At 71.8% G+C, this 20,812-nt stretch overlaps 2 protein-coding genes across 2 annotated transcripts; one reads left to right on the top strand and one right to left on the bottom strand.

The window, feature by feature from the left end:
• Positions 1 to 1,116: 1,116 nt before the first annotated feature.
• On the top strand, positions 1,117 to 9,310 carry EXOC3L2 (exocyst complex component 3 like 2). The gene is made up of 11 exons (XM_053968501.1): positions 1,117 to 1,606; positions 2,892 to 3,549; positions 4,172 to 4,286; positions 4,424 to 4,534; positions 5,010 to 5,164; positions 5,383 to 5,490; positions 5,579 to 5,714; positions 6,064 to 6,186; positions 7,217 to 7,372; positions 8,051 to 8,172; positions 9,039 to 9,310. Exons 1-11 carry the CDS (start codon positions 1,117 to 1,119, stop codon positions 9,277 to 9,279), a joined length of 2,415 nt encoding a protein of 804 aa, XP_053824476.1. The 3' UTR covers positions 9,280 to 9,310.
• A 4,432-nt stretch (positions 9,311 to 13,742) lies between these two features.
• On the bottom strand, positions 13,743 to 18,602 carry FOSB (FosB proto-oncogene, AP-1 transcription factor subunit). Its single transcript, XM_053968540.1, is given in 5 exon segments — positions 13,743 to 14,286; positions 15,662 to 15,769; positions 17,124 to 17,393; positions 18,400 to 18,425; positions 18,428 to 18,602. Coding segments are annotated over 5 exon segments (906 nt in total). The 5' UTR covers positions 18,525 to 18,602; the 3' UTR covers positions 13,743 to 13,881.
• Positions 18,603 to 20,812: the final 2,210 nt, after the last annotated feature.

Below are 20,812 nucleotides of genomic sequence, written 5' to 3'. Positions count from 1 at the left end.
GCGGTTTAACCCGTGGAGGACCGGGGAGGTCACGTGGCCCCTCCGTGCCACACCTGGGGTCACCTGGGGTCACCTGGGGTCACACCTGGGGTCACACCTGGGGTCACCTGGGGTCAAACCTGGGGTCACACCTGGGGTCACCTGGGGTCACACCTGGGGTCACACCTGGGGTCACCTGTGGGGTCACACCTGGGGTCACCTGGGGTCACACCTGGGGTCACCTGTGCCACACCTGGGGTCACACCTGGGGTCACCTGGGGTCACACCTGGGGTCACACCTGGGGTCACCTGTGGGGTCACCTGGGGTCACACCTGGGGTCACACCTGGGGTCACCTGGGGTCACACCTGGGGTCACACCTGGGGTCACCTGGGCTCACACCTGGGGTCACACCTGGGGTCACACCTGGGGTCACCTGTGCCACACCTGGGGTCACCTGTGCCACCTGTGGGGTTACCTGTGCCACCTATGCCACCCGTGTCCCCTCTCTGTCACCTCCGTGTCACACCTGGGGTCACCTGTGGGGTCACCTGTGCCACCCGTGTCCCCTCCCCGTCACACCTGGGGTCACCTGTGTCACCCATGCTGGCACTGCATCCTGTCCCTGTGCCACCCCCGGGGTCACCGGGTCCCCTCCCGGTGTCCTCGGTGTCCCCGGTGTCCCCGGGGTCCCGTCCCGCCGCCCCCCGCCCCCTCCGCGGGCTCCCCCGGTGCCCCCGCCCCGTCCCGGTGCCCGAGCGGAACCGGGGCTGACCCTGCCCGGCCGGGGAGGCCCCTCCGGGGCGGCGCTTCCTCAGGAAACCCCCGGCCACGCCAGCGCCGCCAGTGTCCCCGCCGGCAGCGCCGCCCGTGTCACCGCCAGCAGCGCCGGTGTCACCGCCAGCAGCGCCGGTGTCCCCCTCGCCGCCGCCGGTGTCCCCCTCGCCGCCGCCGCCCGCGCCACCGGAGCCACCGGCGCCCGCCTGCCGCGTCCCCGCCGGTGCCAGCCCGCGGTCCGGGTGCCACCCCGCGGTCCGTCCGGTGCCACCCCGCTGTCCGTCCGGTGCCACCCCGCGGTCCGTCCGGTGCCACCCCGCTGTCCCCGCGCCCTCCGGTGTCCCCGGTGCCCCCCCCGGCGATGCCGCTGCTCCGGAGACCCCCGGGCGGGGCGGCGGAGGGGGGCCCGGAGGACGGGGACCCCTTCGCCGCCAACCCCGAGGGTCGCCGCCGGCGCCGCGCCACCCTGGGCGGGCTGGTGGGGCTGGGGGGCCAGCTGGGCCAGCTCGGGGGCCACCTGGGCCAGCTCGGGGGCCAGCTGGGCCAGCTGGGGGGGCCCTTCGGGCGCGGCCGCCGCCCCCCCCGCGACCCCGCGGGGCCCCGCGGGCGCCGCCGCTCCGAGGACTCGGGGGTCCCGCGGAGACCCCCGGAGGAGGCGGGCGGGGGCAAGCGGGGGTCGCTGCTGCGGCTGGCCCTGGCGACGTGGGGACAGCGCGGCGGCACCGAGAGGGCGTCGCCGGTGGAGGGACAGGCGGGGGACGGCGCGGACGGAGCGGGAGCGCGGCCCGAGAGCGGCGGGAGGGACAAGGACAAGGACGGGGACAGGGACGGGGACAGGGAGCCGCTGTCGGGTGAGTGGGGACAGCAGAGGGGGGGGCTTGGGGACACGCGGGGGGCGGGGGGGGGATTGGGGACAGGGGATGGGGACAGGGAACAGGAGGTGACAGAGGGGGGCTTGGGGACGGTGACAGAGGCCACAGGGACACGGCGATGGTGACAAGGGACACGCGGAGAAAGGGAGGGGGACTTTGGGAGATGGGACGTGGGATGGGGACAGGGACAGGGGACAGGGGGACACGGGGACAGGGGGACACGGGGACAGGGGGACACGGGGACAGGGGGACAGGGGGATGGGGACAGGGGACACGGTGATGGGGACACGGGGCTGGGGACACGGGGACAGGGGGACACGGGGACAGGGGGACATGGGGACATGGGGAGAGGGGGACAGGGGGACAGGGGACACGGGGACAGGGGGACATGGGGACAGGGGGACATGGGGACATGGGGAGAGGGGGACAGGGGGACAGGGGACACGGGGACAGGGGGACATGGGGACAGGGGGACAGGGGGACATGGGGACAGGGGGACAGGGGATGGGGACAGGGGGACACGGGGACAGGGGGACACGGGGATGTGGCAGAGGGACGCGGGACGGAGACGCGGGCTGGGACAGGGGACACGGGGACAGAGGGACAGGGGGACACGGGGACATGGGGACATGGGGATGGGGACACGGGGCTGGGGACACGGGGACAGGCGACACGGGGACAGGGGGACACGGGGACACGGGGACACAGGGACATGGGGACAGGGGGACACGGGGACACGGGGACAGGGGGACACGGGGACACGGGGACACGGGGATGGGGACAGGGGGACACGGGGACACGGGGACACGGGGACACGGGGACACAGGGACATGGGGACAGGGGTACACGGGGACAGGGGACAGGGGGACATGGGGACATGGGGAGAGGGGGACAGGGGGACAGGGGACACGGGGACAGGGGGACATGGGGACAGGGGGACAGGGGGACATGGGGACAGGGGGACAGGGGATGGGGACAGGGGGACACGGGGACAGGGGGACACGGGGACAGGGGGACACGGGGATGTGGCAGAGGGACACGGGACGGAGACGCGGGCTGGGACAGGGGGACACGGGGATGGGGAGAGGGGACACGGGGACACGGGGCTGGGAAGAGGGGACACGGGGTTGGGGACACGGGGCTGGGGACAGGGGACACGGGGACAGGGGGATGGGGAGAGGGGACACGGGGCTGGGGACACGGGGACAGGCGACACGGGGACAGGCGGCACAGAGCCCACGCGTCCCCCCCGGGTGCCGCGCAGTGCTGGAGATCCTGGAGCTGATCCAGCGGCGGGAGCTGGTGGCGGCGGACGCGCAGATCATCGCGCTGGAGGCCGAGTGCTCGCTGTCGCCGTCGCGCCCGCCGTCCCCGCGTCCCCTCCCCGCGCCCCCCTCCGCGGGCACCCCGCCGCCGTCGCCGGTCCCGGCGGGCGGGCGGCGGGCGCGGGACGTGGCGCTGCTCTACCGGGCGCTGCTGGCGCAGCTCTGGGCCGTGGTGGGCGAGGCGGTGGCCGCGGGGCGAGCGGTGGCCCCGCTGCGCGCCGTGGTGGCCGTGCTGGAGCAGGAGGAGGCGGCGGACGCGCGGAGCCCGCCCGGGACCCACCCGGGGCGGCCGCGGGGGCTGCGGCGCCGCTGGCGCGAGGCGGTGGCCAGGGCGGCGAGCGAGCGGCTGGCGCAGGTGGCCCCGGCGGGCGGGCTGGGGGCCCGGCTGGCCGCGCTGGCCGCCAGGGTGGTGGGCGACCTGGGGGTCGTGCGGAGCCACGTGGCGCCCGCGTACCCCCCCGAGTACGGCGCGCTCGGGGTCTACGCCCGCGGCTACCACCGAGCGCTGGCCCAGCAGCTGCGGGCGCTGGCCCAGAGGCCCCTGGCCGTGCCCGACCTGTACCTGCTGCTCGACTGGCACAGCAACGCCTACCCCAGGTGAGGCACCTGGGGGCCCCCAAAATCTGCCCCAGAGCCGCGCCCACCCCGGGTGAGACACCTGGGGACCCCCAAAATCTGCCCCGCGGCAACGCCCACCCCGGGTGAGACACCTGGGGACCCCCAAAATCTGCCCCAGAGCCACGCCCACCCCGGGTGAGACACCTGGGGACCCCCAAAATCTGCCCCAGAGCCGCTCCCACCCCGGGTGAGACACCTGGGGAGCCCCAAAATCTGCCCCAGAGCCGCGCCCACCCCGGGTGAGACACCTGGGGACCCCCAAAATCTGCCCCAGAGCCGCTCCCACCCCGGGTGAGACACGTGGGGACCCCCAAAATCTGCCCCAGAGCCGCGCCCGCCCCGGGTGAGACACCTGGGGACCCCCAAAATCTGCCCCGCCCACCCCGGCACAGAGAGTGTCACCCCTGGGACACCCAGGGGACCCCTCGTGGCACCTGTGCGACCCCCCCCCCCAGAACCCTGTGACACCCGCGGGACCCCCCAAAACCTGCCCCACCCACCGCGGGGGGTGTCAGCCCCCAACACCCCTCCCCCCGTGTCCCCCCCCGTGTCCCCGGGGCGTCCCCAGACACCCACCGGGGCTGTCCCCCACCCCCCCCAGGGAGGTTTTGGGGCACCCCGAGGTGGGGGCGCTGCTGCGGGCACAGGAGTTGGGGCCCCTGCTGCCCCCCGAGACCCAGCGCGACCTCGAGAGCTCCTGCATCGCCGCCGTCAAGGTGGGGACACCGGCGACACCGGGCTGGGGACACGGCGGGCGCCGCGGCGGCGCCGGGGCGGGGGGCAGCAGGGGGCTCCGCGCCCCGCTGTCCCCACGCCCACGCCGTGTCCCCGCCGTGTCCCCTCGCTGCCCCAGGCCAAGGTGGAGGTGGCCGTGGCGCAGGAGCTGCAGCTGAGCGAGGACACGTGGCCCGAGGATGTCACCAGCCAGGACATGGAGGAGGGGCTGGCCACGCGCGTCACCGGGGTACGGCCACGCCACCCCCCGGAGCCTGTCCCTGTCCCCCGGGGTGGCCCCTGGGGACCCCGCTGTGAGCCCGCCGAGGGGCCGGCGGTGGCCCGGGGGACACCGTGGCAGTGGCCGTGTCCCCATGGCCCAGGGAACGCCGTGGCCGTGTCCCCACACCCGCGGTGGCCGTGTCCCCACACCCACGGTGGCCGTGTCCCCATGGCCCAGGGGACACTGTGGCCGTGTCCCCACGGCTCAGGGGACACCACGGCCATGTCCCCACACCCGCGGTGGCCGTGTCCCCAGGGCTCAGGGGACGCCGTGGCCGTGTCCCCACACCCATGGTGGCCATGTCCCCACACCCGCGGTGGCCATGTCCCCACACCCATGGTGGCCATGTCCCCACACCCGCGGTGGCCGTGTCCCCATGGCCCAGGGGACACTGTGGCCGTGTCCCCACAGCTCAGGGGACACTGTGGCCGTGTCCCCACAGCTCAGGGGACACCACGGCCGTGTCCCCACACCCGCGGTGGCCGTGTCCCCACAGCTGCTGCGGGCGCACGTGGACCGAGCCCCCCAGGTGACCCCCGAGTTCGGGCGGGAGATGGCCCACAGCCTGCTGGGCGTGCTGGTGGCCTTCCTGCACAGGTGGGACAGCCCGGGGACACCCTGGGGACACCCTGGGGACACCCGTAGGGGACATGGGGGGGGCGTGGGGACAGCGGCACGTGACGCAGGACGGGGCGGGGGCTGCGGGGACACGGGGGACGCGCGGGGCGGAGGCCGGGTGGCACGGCAGCCGCCGTGTCCCCCGCGTGGCCCGTCCCAGCTCCCCGGTGCCACCGCGGTGACCGGGGCGCCCCCAGTTTCCAGCGGAAGGTGGAGCGGTTCCTGGAAGCCCCCGGCGAGCTCCCCCCGCCCGACGGCGCCCCCGGCCGTGCCATCGCCTTGGCCAACTGCTGCCCCCCCTTCAGGTGAGGCCACCGCGGGTCCCCCCGCGTCCCCGGGGGTCCCCGCGGCGCCCTGACCCCCCCCCCCCCCGCCCGGTGTCCCCTCGGGCAGGGCCTTCGCCGAGCGGCTGGCGCAGTTCGGGCACCCCGAGAGCGAGGAGCCGCGGCGCCAGGCCCACGCCGCGCTGGACCGGGTCACCCGCGCCTGCGGCCACCTCCTCACGCGGCGCCTCTTCGAGGACCTCAAGGTGTCCCCAGGGCGGGCGGGGGACGGCCATGGGCGTGACGAGGAGCTTTGTTGGGTGCTGGGTTGGGGTGACAATTGTGGGACGTGGTGGCCACACCTCTGGGACATGGTGGCCACCACTGGGAGCAGGGTTGGGTGACACCTGTGGGACATGGTGGCCACATCTCTGGGACATGGTGGCCATCACTGAGAGTTTTGTTGGGTGACAATTGTGGGACATGGTGGCTGTCACTGGGTGTTGGGTTGGGTGACACCCGTGGGACACGGCGACCATCACCGGGCGCTGGTGGCCGACCCAGGTGCCACCTGCGGGTGGGCGCTGCGGTGACGTCCCCGCGTGCCACCCCCAGCCCCACTTTGGCAAGCTGATGAAGCGCAAGTGGCTGACGAGCTCGGACGCCTTCGACGCCATCGTGATGCTCATCACCGGCTTCGCGCAGACGCTGCGCCCTCTGCACCCCGAGCCCCACCAGGTGTGCGGGGCCCGGGTCCTGCGTGGGGTTGGGTGACACCCGTGGGACACCGTGGCATCAGTGGGGATTTGGGTTGGGTGACACCCGTGGGACGTGGTGACATTGTTGGGTGACGCGTTGGGTGACACCTCTGGGACACCGTGACATCAGTGGGGACTTGGGTTGGGTGACACCCGTGGGACGTTGTGACATTGTTGGGTGTCGCATTGGGTGACACCTCTGGGACACCGTGACATCAATGGGGAGTGGGGCTGGGTGACACCCCTGGGATACGGTGACATTGTTGGGTGTCGCGTTGGGTGACACCTGTGGGACATTGTGACATCAGTGGGGACTTGCATTGGGTGACACCCGTGGGACATGGTGCCATTGTTGGGTGTCGCGTTGGGTGACACCTGTGGGACATTGTGACATCAGTGTGGAGTTGGGTTGGGTGACACCCGTGGGACACCGTGCCATTGTTGGGTGTCGCGTTGGGTGACATCCATGGGTGCGATGGCCATGGGACTTTGTTGGGTGCTGCTGTGGGTGACACCGCGGGCACGGTGGCCACACCGGGGCCACTCTGGGTGACACTGTGGGCACAGTGGTCATGCCGGGGCCACCCTGGGTGACACCACGGGCGCGGTGGCCACACCAGGGCCACTCTGGGTGACACTGTGGGCACAGTGGTCATGCCGGGGCCACCCTGGGTGACACCGCGGGCACGGTGGCCATGCTGGGGCCACCCTGGGTGACACTGTGGGCACAGTGGCCATGCCAGGGCCACCCTGGGTGACACCGCGGGCACGGTGGCCGTGCCAGGACCACCCTGGCTGACACTGCAGGCGCAGTGGCCACACCAGGGCCACTCTGGGTGACACCGTGGGCACAGTGGCCACGCCGGGGCCGCCCTGGGTGACACCACGGGCACGGTGGCCACACCGGGGCCACTCTGGGTGACACTGTGGGCACAGTGGCCATGCTGGGGCAGCTCTGGGTGACACCGCGGGCGCGGCGGCCGCGCTGGCCCCGCGCTGCCCCGTGCCAGGTGCTGGTCAGCGAGCTGCACCGCCGCGTGCTCATCGAGTACGTGCGGCCGCTGCTGCAGGGGCGCCTGGTCTGCGCCTCGGCCAAGGCGCGCGCCCGCGTGGCCGCCCGGCTGGGCGACGAGGCCCGGCAGCTCCGCGAGCTCTTCACGCGCCTGGTGAGACCCCCCGGGACCCGCCGGGCGCTGGGGCGGGCGGCACCCGCGGCTGTGACACCCGTGGGACGTCGCCGGGGGTTGGGTTGGGTGGCACCTGTGGGACATTGGTGGGATGGGTGGCACCTGTGGGACATCGCTGGGTTTGGTGGAACCTGTGGGACATCGTTGGGTTTGGTGGAACCTGTGGGACATCGTTGGGTTGGGTGGCACCTGTGGGACATTTTTGGGTTGGTTGGCACCTGTGGGACATCGCTGGGTTGGGTGGCACCCATGGGACATTTTTGGGTTGGTTGGCGCGTGTGGGACATCGGTGGGTTTGGTGGCACCTGTGGACATTTTTGGGTTGCGTGCCACCTGTGGGACATTGATGGGGGTTGGGTTTGGTGGCACCTGTGGGATATTTTTCGGTTGGGTGACACTTGTGGGACATCACTGGGTGCTGGGTGACCCCCGTGTGACATTGCTGGGTTGGGTGGCACCTGTGGGACATTGGTGAGTTTGGTGGCACCCGTGGGATATTTTTGGGTTGGGTGGCATCTGTGTGACATCGCTGGGTTGGGTGACACCCGTGGGACATCAGTGGCAGTTGGGTGACCCCCGTGGCCGCGGCGGCCGCCGCCGCGCGCTGAGGTGTCCCCGATGTCCCCGATGTCCCCGATGTCCCCGATGTCCCCGCAGGACTCGGCATCGCCCTGGCTGGACTCGGTGGTGCCGCGGCTGCGGGAGCTGCTGGTGCTGGAGGACACGGCCGCGCTGCAGATGGAGGTCGGCGCCCTGGCCAGGGACTTCCCCGACGTCCGGTGGGTGCGGGGACCCCCGCCGGGGGGTGACACAACCGGGGGTGGCACCGAGGGGGGGGGGGGGGGGGTAACACGGCCGGCCACGGTAGCCACGGGCAGGAGGCGGCGAGCCCGCGGCGACCGAGCGGGGGTGACCGGACGTGGCCTCCGGCCCTTCCCGGCAGCCCCCGCCCCGCTCCTGCCGCCGGGAAGCGGCCGCGGCCGAGCGCCAGCTCCCCTCCCCCTGTCCCGGTGCCGGTCCCGGGGGACCGGTGGCACGCGCGGCCACACCGGGGGGGGGGGGGGGACGCGGCGGGGGAGGGGACACCAGTTAAAACCGGGCAGGGGGGAACTGAGACCAGTTAAACCGCGGGGGGGGGGGAGGGGGGGGGGTCACCCCGGAGCTGGGCGCGCCCCAAAATCCGCCTCTCCCCGAACCCCGGGGCTCCGGGACGGGGGTGCGGATTTTGTCGCCGCTGACCCCCGGTCCCCGCTGTCCCCGCTGTCCCCTCGCTGTCCCCCCGCTGTCCCCTCGCTGTCCCCGCTGTCCCCGCTGTCCCCTCGCTGTCCCCTCGCTGTCCCCTCGCTGTCCCCGCTGTCCCCTCGCTGTCCCCTCGCTGTCCCCTCGCTGTCCCCTCTCTGTCCCCTCGCTGTCCCCTCTCTGTCCCCCCGCTGTCCCCTCGCTGTCCCCCCGCTGTCCCCGCTCTGTCCCCTCGCTGTCCCCTCGCTGTCCCCGCTGTCCCCTCGCTGTCCCCTCGCTGTCCCCTCGCTGTCCCCGCTGTCCCCTCGCTGTCCCCCCGCTGTCCCCCCGCTGTCCCCTCTCTGTCCCCTCGCTGTCCCCCCGCTGTCCCCGCTCTGTCCCCTCGCTGTCCCCGCTGTCCCCGCAGGCGGAGGCACGTGGCCGCGCTGCTGGACGCGCGGGGGCTGCGGGCGCAGGGCCCCCGGCGCGAGATCCTGGGGGTGCTGCAGGATCTGGGGGGGTCGGAGGCCGAGCCGGGGCCGCCCCCCCCGCCCCGGCACCGGACGTTCTTCTCGGAGCTGCCGGCGCCGCGCCCCGTGCGCTGCCTCCCGTTCCACCTGCCCCGGCTGCGCCTGCCGCGCCGCAGCCCCGCCAGGACCCCCCCGTGACACCCCCCCCCCCCCCCGGGACCCCCAGAACCGCCGGGCTTGGGGCTGTCCCCGCTGCCCCGAGATGGGGACACCCCAAATCTGGGCGCGACCCAACCCCCGCCCCCAGTTCCTCCCAGTGTGTAAATGAGGCCGTAAATTAACGCGGCGTTCCCGTGTCCTCGTCCTTGGGGACACCGCGGGGGGCTTGGGGACACGAGGGGCCCTCCCGTGGTGGCCACACCGCGGGAAGGGCCACCAGGGCCGCGCTGGGAGCCACCGCACGGCGGGGACCAGGGGACAATGCGGGGACACTGCGGGGACAATGCGGGGACACTGCGGGGACAATGCGGGACGAGGGGACAATGCGGGGACGAGGGGACAATGCGGGACGAGGGGACAATGCGGGGGCAAGGGGACACGGCGGGGACGAGGGGACACTGAAGGGATAAGGGGACAATGCGGGGACACTGCGGGGACAATGCGGGACGAGGGGACAATGCGGGACGAGGGGACACAGCAGGGCTAAGGGGACACGGTGGGGACAAGGGGACACTGAAGGGATAAGGGGACAATGCGGGGACACTGCGGGGACAATGCGGGACGAGGGGACACAGCAGGGCTAAGGGGACACGGCGGGGACGAGGGGACACTGCAGGGACAATGCGGGGACAAGGGGACAATGCGGGGACGAGGGGACACTGCAGGGACAATGCGAGGACAAGGGGACAATGCGGGGGCAAGGGGACACGGCGGGGACGAGGGGACACTGCAGGGACAAGGGGACACTGAAGGGATAAGGGGACAATGCGGGGACACTGCGGGGACACAGCAGGGCTAAGGGGACACGGCGGGGACGAGGGGACACTGCAGGGACAATGCGGGGACAATGCGGGAACGAGGGGACAATGCGGGAACGAGGGGACACTTCAGGGACAAGGGGACAATGCGGGGACAAGGGGACAATGCGGGAACGAGGGGACACTTCAGGGACAAGGGGACAATGCGGGGACAAGGGGACAATGCGGGAACGAGGGGACACTTCAGGGACAAGGGGACAATGCGGGGACACAGCAAGGATAAGGGGACAATGCGGGGACAGGGGGACACCGAGGGCCGTGGCGGCGCTGGGGACAGGGTTGGGGACAGCGAGGGGTCTCGTGGGACACCCCCGGGAGGGACACTGAGGCCGCGGCCACCCCCGCCAGCTCGGGGGGGGGGGGGCCCTGGGTGGGTCCCCCCCCCCCATCCCCGGGTCAGAAATAGTCGGGATCCGGCCAGGAAGAGGCGACAGCTAAAAATAAGTGACCGCGGCGGGAGCGGGGCCAGGGGTCACCGTGTCACCCCCGGCCCTGCCAAGGGACCGGCGGCGGCGGCGGAAGCGGCAGCGCTGGGCGGGGACCGGGGGCGCCGGGGAGGGGGGACGGGGGGGGGCGCGCAGGGGGGACCCCGGCGCTGGGACGGCGTGGGGGACACTTTGGGGACGGGGGTGGCACCGCGTGGGCGACAGAGAGCCGCGGGGTCCGGGCCCGGCGGGGGGACACGGGGGTGACAGCGGCGCGGCCCCGGTGAATCACCGGGCCACTGACGTCAAGGAGGGGGGGGGGGGAGGAAGGAAACCCCCCCAAAGGGAGGAGTGCGGGGGTCGGGGGGAGCCCCCAAAGCTGGCACGGCCCCCCCCCGGAGCACCCCAGGGAGCCCCAAACTGGGAAAGGGTCCCCCAAACTGGGAGAGAATCCAGATCAAACTGGGGCAGAGAGTCCGCATCAAGCTGGGACCAAACTGGGAGAGAACCCACACCGGACCCGGGAAAGGATCCCCCAAACTGGGCAGGGACCCCCCCAAACTGGGAAAGGATCCCCCAAACTGGGAGAGAACCCACACCGGAGCCGGGAAAGGATCCCCCAAACTGGGCAGGGACCCCCCCAAACTGGGAGAGAATCCACACCCAACTGGAAAAGGGTCCCCCAAACTGGGCAGGGACCCCCCAGACTGGGAAAGGATCCCCCAAACTGGGCAGGGACCCCCCAGACTGGGAGAGAATCCACACCCAACTGGGAAAGGATCCCCCGAACTGGGCAGGGACCCCCCAAACTGGGAAAGGATCCCCCAAACTGGGCAGGGACCCCCCAGACTGGGAGAGAACCCACACCGGAGCTGGGAAAGGATCCCCCAAACTGGGCAGGGACCTCCCAAACTGGGAAAGGATCCCCCAAACTGGGAGAGAACCCACATAGCACCAGGAAAGGATCCCTCAAACTGGGCAGGGACCTCCCAAACTGGGAGAGAATCCCCTAAACTGGGAGTGAATCCACACCCAACTGGGCAGGGATCCCCCAAACTGGGAGAGAATCCACACCCAAACTGGGAAAGGATCCCCCAAACTGGGCAGGGACCTCCCAAACTGGGAGAGAATCCCCTAAACTGAGAGTGAATCCACACCGGACTGGGAAAGGATGCCCCAAACTGGGCAGGGCCCCCCCCCCCAAACTGGGCAGGGACCTCCCAAACTGGGAAATGATCCCCCAAACTGGGCAGGCCCCCCCCCCAAACTGGGAGACGCCCCCCCCGCCCAGTTTCTCACCCCGCGCTCCCCCTGCCGCTCACCGGCGGAACTGCAGGCGAGCGGGGGAGGGGGCGTGACTTGAGGAGGGCGTGGTCTCCGCCCCACCCATTTCCCCGTTGATTGACGGGTGGGTGGGGCAGCGGGGCGACGCCCCCGCTGTCCCCGTGTCCCCGCGATGGCCGTGCTCGTGTCCCCACGAGCTCCGTGTCCCCGAGAGCTCCGTGTCCCCGAGAGCTCCGTGTCCCCGCTGTCCCCGTGTCCCCGCTGTCCCCGTGTCCCTCCCCCCCAGCCCCCCTCGGTGCCCCCCCCCCCAGTGTCCCCCCCCACCCCAAAAAACGCCACCGGAGCCGCGGAGCCGCTGGAAGCTGCTTTATTGGCCACGTTTGGGGCGGGACGAGCGCGGACGGGGGGCCCGGGGCGGCCCCGGGCGGGCACGAACACGGCACAGGGCGACAATAATTATCCTCGTTATAATAATAATAAAAAATTAAACATCTCCCGCGCAACAAAAATAGATTTATATACCGGGGGGAGTGGGGGGGGGGGGGCGGGGGCGGAGCCAAGGCCGGCGAAGCGGAAGGGGACAGGCGGGGGACAAGGCGGGCGAGGGGCGAGCAGGACACGGGAGCCCACCTGGAGGTGTCACCTGGAGGAGGGCTCACCTGGAGGGGTGGCCCTGGAGGGGCACGGGGGCGGCACCTGGGGGCTCCCGCAGGTGGCGGAGGGGCAGCTCCGAGGAGGGGGAGGTGACCTGGAGGGGTCACCTGGAGGCCCCAGGGACCCCCGAGGGAGGACGGGGGAGGTGACAGGAGTGGCACCTCCGAGCGGGGGGAGACCCCGCAGGGACACCTGGAGCGGGAGGAGGTGGCCACAGGGACACCTGGAGCCGGAGGAGGTGGCCACAGGGACACCTGGAACCGGAGGTGGCCACAGGGACACCTGGAGCCGGAGGAGGTGGCCCGTGGAGCCCCTCAGAGCGGCGGGGGGGGGGGGACACGGGACATCTCCAGGGGGACAGAAATGACACAGGGACCTTCTGTGGGGACGGGGACACGGCGGTGGCTTCTCCAAAAAGGGGGTGGAGATGGCACCGGGACCCTCCTGGGGGTCCGGGATCGGGCGCGGGGACCTTCAGCGGGGGACTGGGGACACCTCAGGTGTCACAGGTGCCACCAGGGCCAGGCTGGGACATCTCCCAAGCGATGGAGACGCGGCAGGGACCCCCCCCCCGGATCGGGGACAGACACCTGCAAGGTGACGGGGGACACCGCGGAGACCTTCTCCAGGTGGCGGGGGCGGCACGGGGGCGTCACCAAAGGGACGGAGGCGCTGCCTGAAGTCCCCCGGGACGGCGGGGACGGAGGACAGGGACCTCCAAAGGCGGCGGGGAGGACCAAAAAGACCTCGCCGGGGATGGAGGTGGGGCAGGGACATCTCCGAAGGGGCGGAGACGCCGGACGAGCGCCGTGAAATGAGGGACCGACACCTCCGGGGTGACAGGGACACCGCGAGAGGCTTCTCCGGGCAGCGGGGACCGGGCAGGGACACCTCCGGAGGGACGGGGGTCCCCGAGGGACCCCCGCGGAACGAGGGACGGACACCTCTGAGGTGACACAGAACCTCCTGCGGGCAGCGGGAGCAGGGACGGAGATCCCGCAGGGACCCCCGCGAGGAGGCGGGGGCCGGGAGCAGACACCTCCGAGCAGCCACGGGAACGCGGGAGCCTCATCACGGCCACCAGGCGCCAAAAAACTCCACCCCCCCTCCAAAAAAAAAAAAAAAAAAAACCCTCCCAACCTCCCCCCAGAAAAAAAAAAAAAACCAAAACAAAAAAAAAAAAACAAAACAAAACAAACAAAAAAAAAACAAACAAACAAACAAACAGAACAAAAAAAAAAAAAAACAACCAACCCCACCGGAGCTGGGAAAAAAAAAAAAAACCAAAAAGCGGGGCGGGCCAAGCCCAGCCCGAGGCGCGGCGGGGGCAGGGAGGAGGTGCCCGTTTTTGGGGGGCTCGGGGAGAGGCGGGGGGGGGGGCACGGGGTGGGGGCACCCGTTCACAACGCGAGGAGCGAGGGAGAGTTCAAGGAGTCCGAGGACTGGTCGCTGCTGCTGCTCCGCTGGTGCGAGGCTCCACACGTGGCTCCCTCTGGGTGGGTGAACACAAACGCGGGGGTCGCGTTAGGGGGTCCCGCGGGGACCCCGGGCGGGAGGCAGCAGCCGGGGAAGGGACCCTGCGGGCCCTGGAACGGCGCCGGGGGCAGGAAGGCGACGGTCCCCGCCTTGCCCGGGCTGCTCACCTCCGGTGCGGGGCCGGCGCCCACGGCGCCGATGTCCTCGAAGGGGACCTTGCAGGCGGGCGCGTGGGCCACCAGCACGAATTCCAGGCGCTCCTTCTCCTTGCGCAGCTCCGCGATCTCGGACTCCAGCTCCGCCTTCTCCTCCTCCAGCTGGTCCGTCTCCTGCGGGAGGGGACAGCGCGGTCAGCGACGCGGGAACGTCCCCAGGTGTCCCCCAGGTGTCCCCCAGGTGTCCCCAGGTGTCCCCCAGGTGTCCCCCGGCCTGGGCACGGCGCTGTCGCCCTGCCGCGTTCCCTGGGTGTGTCCGTCTGTCGCCCTGTCCGTCCTCCTGCTCCTGCAGCGCCCCTGCGTGTCCCCAAGCCTGGGGACACCCCGCAGGCTCCTCCAACGTCCCCTAAGTGTCCGTCTGTCCCCTCCCCTGTGCCCCGTGCCCACGGAGGGCGCTGTCCTCCTCCTGCAGCGCCTTGGAGTGCCCGTCTGTCCCCTCTGCTGTCCCCAGGTCAGGGGGACATCCCTGAGTGGCCGCCTGTCCCCCACCATGTCCTCCATGCCCCCGGGTGGCATCGTCATCCTCCTCCTCCTCCTCCTCCTGCAGCACCAGCCTGGCGACATCTCTGGGTGTCCGCCTGTCCCCTCTGGTGTCCCCAAGCCTGGCGACATCTCTGGGTGTCCGCCTGTCCCCTCTGGTGTCCCCAAGCCTGGCGACATCTCTGGGTGTCCGCCTGTCCCCTCTGGTGTCCCCAAGCCTGGCGACATCCCTGGGTGTCCGCCTGTCCCCTCTGGTGTCCCCAAGCCTGGCGACATCTCTGGGTGTCCGCCTGTCCCCTCTGGTGTCCCCAAGCCTGGCGACATCTCTGGGTGTCCGCCTGTCCCCTCTGGTGTCCCCAAGCCTGGCGACATCTCTGGGTGTCCGCCTGTCCCCTCTGGTGTCCCTTGTCCCCCGTCCCCACGGATGGCATTGTCGTCCTCCTGCAGGGTCACCTGTCCCCTCTGATGTCCCCCAGCCTGGGGACAGCGCTGTCCTCTGGGTGTCCCATCTGTCCCCAGCTCTCAGGGGTGGCACTGTCCCCCTCTGTCACCGCTGGGCGTCGATCTGTCCCCCTGCGGTGTCCCCAACTCCTGGGGACACCCTCGGTTCTCTGCGGTGCCACCACCCCCGTGAGGTCCCCAGGTCTCGGGGACATTGCCACCTCCGCCGAGGGCAAACGCGCCCCGGTGTCCCCAGGGATGTCACTGTCCCTTACAGGTGCTGGGGACACCATCGCGCCCGCTCCGAGAGCAGCAGCGCCATCCTCCTCCTCCTCCTCCTCCTCCTCCTCTCCAGCGGCCGCGGCGACACCGCTGTCCCCTCCTGCTGTCCCCAACTCCCTGCCACGTGTCCCCAGCTGCGAGGACATCGCCACCACCACCCCTGTCCCCATCTCCCTGCGGGGACGCGTCCCTGTCGCCCCGCCGCGGCCCCGGCCGCTGGGGACAAGGCCACCCCGGCCGCTGGGGACAAGGCCACCCCGCGGTGTCCCCGTGTCGCCGCACTCACCGCCTGCAGCCGGTCCGTCAGCTCCCGGCGCCGGTTGCGGCATTTGGCCGCCGCCAGTTTGTTCCTCTCCCGCCGCACGCGGCGCTTCTCCTCCTCCTCCGGCGTCAGCTGCCAAGGGACGGGACTGTCACCCGCTGTCACCCGCTGCCACCCGCTGCCACCCGCTGCCACCCCCCGGCACCCCCCGGCACCCAAATCCCGCTCTCTGCGTGCCCAAATCCCGCCGCGTTCCTCCCGGTACGGGTGAGGGTGGCGGCGATGTCACCAAGAGTGGTGTCCCCAAGGTGCCACCACCCGGGGTGTCCCTCAAGCTGTCACCGCTCACGATGTCCCCAACCTGCCACCACTTCGGGTGTCCCTCAGTGTCTCACTGCTCACGGTGTCCCCAACCTGCCACCATCTCGTGTGTCCCTCAATCTCCTGCCACTCACAATGTCCCCAAGGTGCCACCACCTGGGGTGTCCTTCAATGTCTCACTGCTCACGGTGTCCCCAACCTGCCACCATCTCGGGTGTCCCTCAGTCTCCTGCCACTCACGATGTCCCCAAGGTGCCACCACCTCGGGTGTCCCTCAATCTCCTGTCACTTACGATGTCCCCAAGGTGCCACCACCCGGGGTGTCCCTCAAGCTGCCACCACTCACGGTGTCCCCAAGGTGCCACTACCTCGGGTGTCCCTCAGTGTCTCACTGCTCACGATGTCCCCAAGCTGCCACCATCTCGTGTGTCCCTCAGTCTCCTGCCACTCACGATGTCCCCAACCTGCCACCACCCGGGGTGTCCCTCAAGCTGTCACCACTCACGATGTCCCCAACGTGCCACCACCTCGGGTGTCCCTCAATCTCCCATCACTCACGATGTCCCCAAGGTGCCACCACCTGGGGTGTCCTTCAATGTCTCACTGATCACGGTGTCCCCAACCTGCCACCACCTCGTGTGTCCCTCAATCTCCTGTCACTCACGATGTCCCCAAGGTGCCACCACCTCGGGTATCTCTCAGGCTGTCACCACTCACGATGTCCCCAAGGTGCCACTGGGACACCCGAGGGGGACGGGGTGTCCCTCAAGCTGTCACTGCTCACAGTGTCCCCAAGTTGCCACCACCCGGGGTGTCCCTCAATGTCTCACTGCTCACGGTGTCCCCAACCTGCCACCACCTCGGGTGTCCCTCAATCTCCTGCCACTCATGATGTCCCCAAGGTGCCACCACCTGGGGTGTCCCTCAAGCTGTCACTGCTCACAGTGTCCCCAAGGTGCCACCACCTGGGGTGTCCCTCAATCTCCTGCCACTCATGATGTCCCCAATGTGCCACCACCTCGGGTGTCCCTCAATCTCCCGTCACTCACGATGTCCCCAAGGTGCCACCACCCGGCGTGTCCCCCAACCTCCTGTCACTTTGACGCCCCCGAGCCCCCCCCCACCGTGTCCCCAAGGTGCCACCACCCGCGCTGTCCCCTCTCACCGTCTCCTCGCGGCTGCGCCGGGGGCGGGCGCGGGGGGCCCGGCCGGGGGTCGGCGCCGGGGGTCCCGCGAAGGCGCCCAGCCCGGGGGTCGAGTAGCTGGGCCCGGGCAGGTCGTAGGGGTCCAGGGGGGGCGGCTGCGCCATGGGGGCCCCCGGGGCCACCGAGGAGATGAGCGTGGGCTGCACCAGCCACTGCAGGTCCTGGCTGGTGGTGATGGCCGTCACCGTGGGCACGAAGGAGCCGGGCATGTCCCCCAGGGCGCTGCACTCCTGCGGGGCACACGGGTCAGGGCGGCCGGCGACAGCGGCGACACCGCCGGCGACACCGCCGGGGACAGCCCCCCCCCCGCCCCCCGCCGCCACCACCGCCACCAGGGGCCGGGCGGGCAGCGGGTGACACCGGGGGGGGGACACCGGGTGGCATTGTCACCTCGCTGCGCGGTCACTCTGCCAACCCCCAACGCCCCGCGGCGCCTTGGCTTGGGGACAGCGCTGTCCCCAGCTGGTGGCACTGGGGTGTGCCCGGCTCACCATCATCATCATCATCATCACCATCACCATCACCGTGCCAGGGCTGCCGGGCACCCACGGGTGACACCCTCGCGTCCCTGTCACCCCTGTCCGAGGGTCCCTGTCCCCCCCCCTTGCAGCGCCCCCAAACCCATCTCGGCCATGGGGGGGGTGGGGTGGGGGTCGCAGCTCCCTCCCCCCCCCAAACTCCGGTGTCCCCCCCACTCCCACCCCCCAAACCCGCGGGCGTGGGAGTCGCCCGCGAGCCCTGGGGGGGGGGTGTGGGGGGGACACCGCGGGTCCCCAGGGGACACCGCCACCCCTGGGGGACACCGCACCCCTGGGGGACACGGGGACACCCCCGAGCCCCCCCCCCATCCCGGGGGTCGCCGCCGCCGCCGCGCTGGCTGCGCAGGGGGCGTGGCCAAAGCGCGGAGAGGAGATGGGGGCGTGGCCACCCGGCTTTTTTTGAGGAGGGGAGTGGCTTTCCGCCGCGGAGTGGCGTGGCGGCGCTTGAATTGGAGGGGGGCGTGGCCTCCCCTCCCCTCCCCCCCCTCCGTCTCCCCTGGCAACGGCGCGCGCGGGGCGGGGGGAGGGGGGGAACACCCCAAAAATAACCCGCGCGCTCCGCGTGCGTGCGTGCCGCGTCACCGCCGGCGGCGGCGTCACCGCGCGCGCTTACGCACGGCCCCGCCCCTCCCCCGGCCATCCCCCCCCCCGCTCCCCCCTTCCCCAAAACCGCCCCCGCCCCGCTCCCGGCGCTCACCTGCGCGGCCCCGGCGGCCGCGGGGCTCCGAAGGAGTCGAGCGGCGACAGGTACTGGGACTCGGCCGAGGGCGACGAGCTGCAGCGCGACCCCGAGTCGTAGTCCCCGGGGAAGCCCTGGAACATGGCCCCGGGGGCGCGGGGGCCGCCCCGCCGCGACAAGGCTGCGGGTCACGCCGCCGCCACCGGCATCACGGGCGGGCGCGGCGGGCTCCGGTGGGAAGCGCGCGGGGCGAGGCCCCGCGGAGGGGGGGCTCGCGGATGGGGGGGTCGGCGGCGAGCCCCGGTTCGGCGCGGTGAGCCCCGGTCAGGCTCCGGTTGGTCGGTCCGAGTTCCCGTCCGCGGTTAGAGCCGCCGGTGTGTCCGCGCCGGGCTCCGGCGCGCCGCTGCAACGTCCCGGTGAGCGGCTACGGGCTCCGGTATATCCGTGCGGGGCTCCGGTGCGCCTCTGCGAGCTTCGGCCGGCCGGTAGCGAACGCCGCTGTGCCCGTCCCGGGCTCCGGTTGTGCACTGTAAGCTCCGGTACGTCCGTCCCGGGCCCCGGCCCGCCGCTCCAAAGCCCCGCTGCGCCCCTACACACCCCGGTGCATCCGTCCCAGGCTCCGGTTGCTCGGTACAAAGTCCCGCCGCGCCCGTCCCGGGCTCCAAAGTTGTCCGGTACAAAGCCCCCGGCGCGCCCCGTGCCAGGCTCCGGCTCTCCGCTACAAGTCCCGGCACATCCGTCCCAAGCTGCCCGACACAAAGTTCCGCTCGGCCGCCGCAAGCTCCGGTAAATCCCTTCCCAGGCTCCGGCACGTCCGCTCCGAGCCCCGGTGGCGCTCCCGCCGCTCCCCCGGTCTCCGGTTTTATGAATGAACTGCTCACGGCAGCCCCGCCGCTTTATACGGCGGGGCCCCGCCCCCTTGCGCTGACGTCACGGCAGCCGCCGCCGCTGCTCCGGGACCCCCGGGAGCCCCCCGAGCCCGCCCGGACCCCGCAGCCGCCGTGGCCGCGGTCGCCGTCGCCGTTTGAGGCTCCGGGAGCCGCCGCCGCCGTTAAGAGGCGCCGGGGCGGGCCGGGAGCGGGGGGGATCCCTGTCCCCGCCCCCCGGAGTTCCTGTGACGCAATTAGCCATATATGGGCTTGTCTGGAGTGTTTGTTTGGTATCCTAGCAATGACGTCACAGGGATTCCCTCCGCCGCCGCCGCCGCCGCCGCCGCCGCCGCCGCCGCCGCCGCCGCCGCCCGGGCGCGTATTAATAGAAACGGGACCGGCCGCGGTTCTAGAAAGGGCCCGAACCGTCCGGGCCAACCGGCTCCGGGCACCGGGAGCCCCCCGAGACCCCGGGACCCCCCCCCCCCCCCCCCCCCGCCGGTAACACCTCCGCCCCCGCCACCCCACCCCGGGGATCCCAGGCATCCCCCGCCCCCTCCGGTGCACGTCCCGGGCTTCCCCCGGTGACCTCCCGGGAACCCCCGCGACCCCGGCCGGGATCTCGCCGGGATCCGCCGGTGATCGCCGCCGTCGGGACCCCCGGGTGTCCTCGAGGAGCCCCGGGACCTCCGTTAACCTCCCGGGCACGTCCCGGGAGAGCCCCGGGATCCCTCCCGGTACCTCCGGGAGCCTTCGGGACCTCTCCCGGCAGCCTCGGGACATCCCGGTAACCCCTCGGGACCCCCCCGCCCAGCACCGTCCGGGCTGGCGCTGCCCCGTACGGCGGCGCCCGGTACCGGAGCGATGGGAACTTCCCCCCGGCGGTTTCCCGGGACCGGGCAAAAGCGACCCCCGCTGCCCCCACCACCGGGGGTCACCGGGACCGGGCTGAGGAGCTCCGGGGCGTCCCGGTGGCGGCTGGCGACACAGCGGGTCCCGGTACCGGAGTGCACCGGCCCCGTCCCCCGCACTCCCTGTGGGGCCCGGGACGGGGGTCCGGAGGGTCCCGGTCCCTTTGCAGCGCCGGGACGGACACCGGGAGCTGATGTCACCGGCGGGAACCGGCGCTGAGTCACGGCGGGACCGTGGGGACCGGCGGGGGGGGGGCGGTTCCCACGCCCTTGGGTTCATTCGTTCATTCATTCGCGCGGGCCCCGCCCCCGCCGGTGTCCCCGGTGGCGGCAGTCCCGGCGTGTCCCGGGAGTCCCGTCCGGGCTGCCCGGGGGTCCCGGTCCCGGTGTCCCGGTCCCGCTCCCGCTCCCTGCGGTGCCCCTGAGTCCCGTTCCCGGTTGTCCCGGGGGTCCCGGGGGTCCCGGTCCCGTTCCGGGGGTCCCGGAGGTCCCGGCCGGGCTCGCGGGGATCCCTGCCCCGCTCCCGGTATCCTGGGGGTCCTAGTCCGTTCTCGGGGGTCCCTGCCCCGTTCCCGGGGGTCCCGGTCCATTCTCGGGGGTCCCGGCTCCGTTCCGGGGGTCCCGCGAGATCTCGGGGGTTCCAGCCCGGTT

Source organism: Vidua chalybeata, chromosome 35 (genome assembly GCF_026979565.1).
Source record: "Vidua chalybeata isolate OUT-0048 chromosome 35, bVidCha1 merged haplotype, whole genome shotgun sequence".
Lineage (NCBI taxonomy): Eukaryota > Metazoa > Chordata > Aves > Passeriformes > Viduidae > Vidua > Vidua chalybeata.
This window is presented reverse-complemented; position numbering and strand designations above follow the sequence as displayed.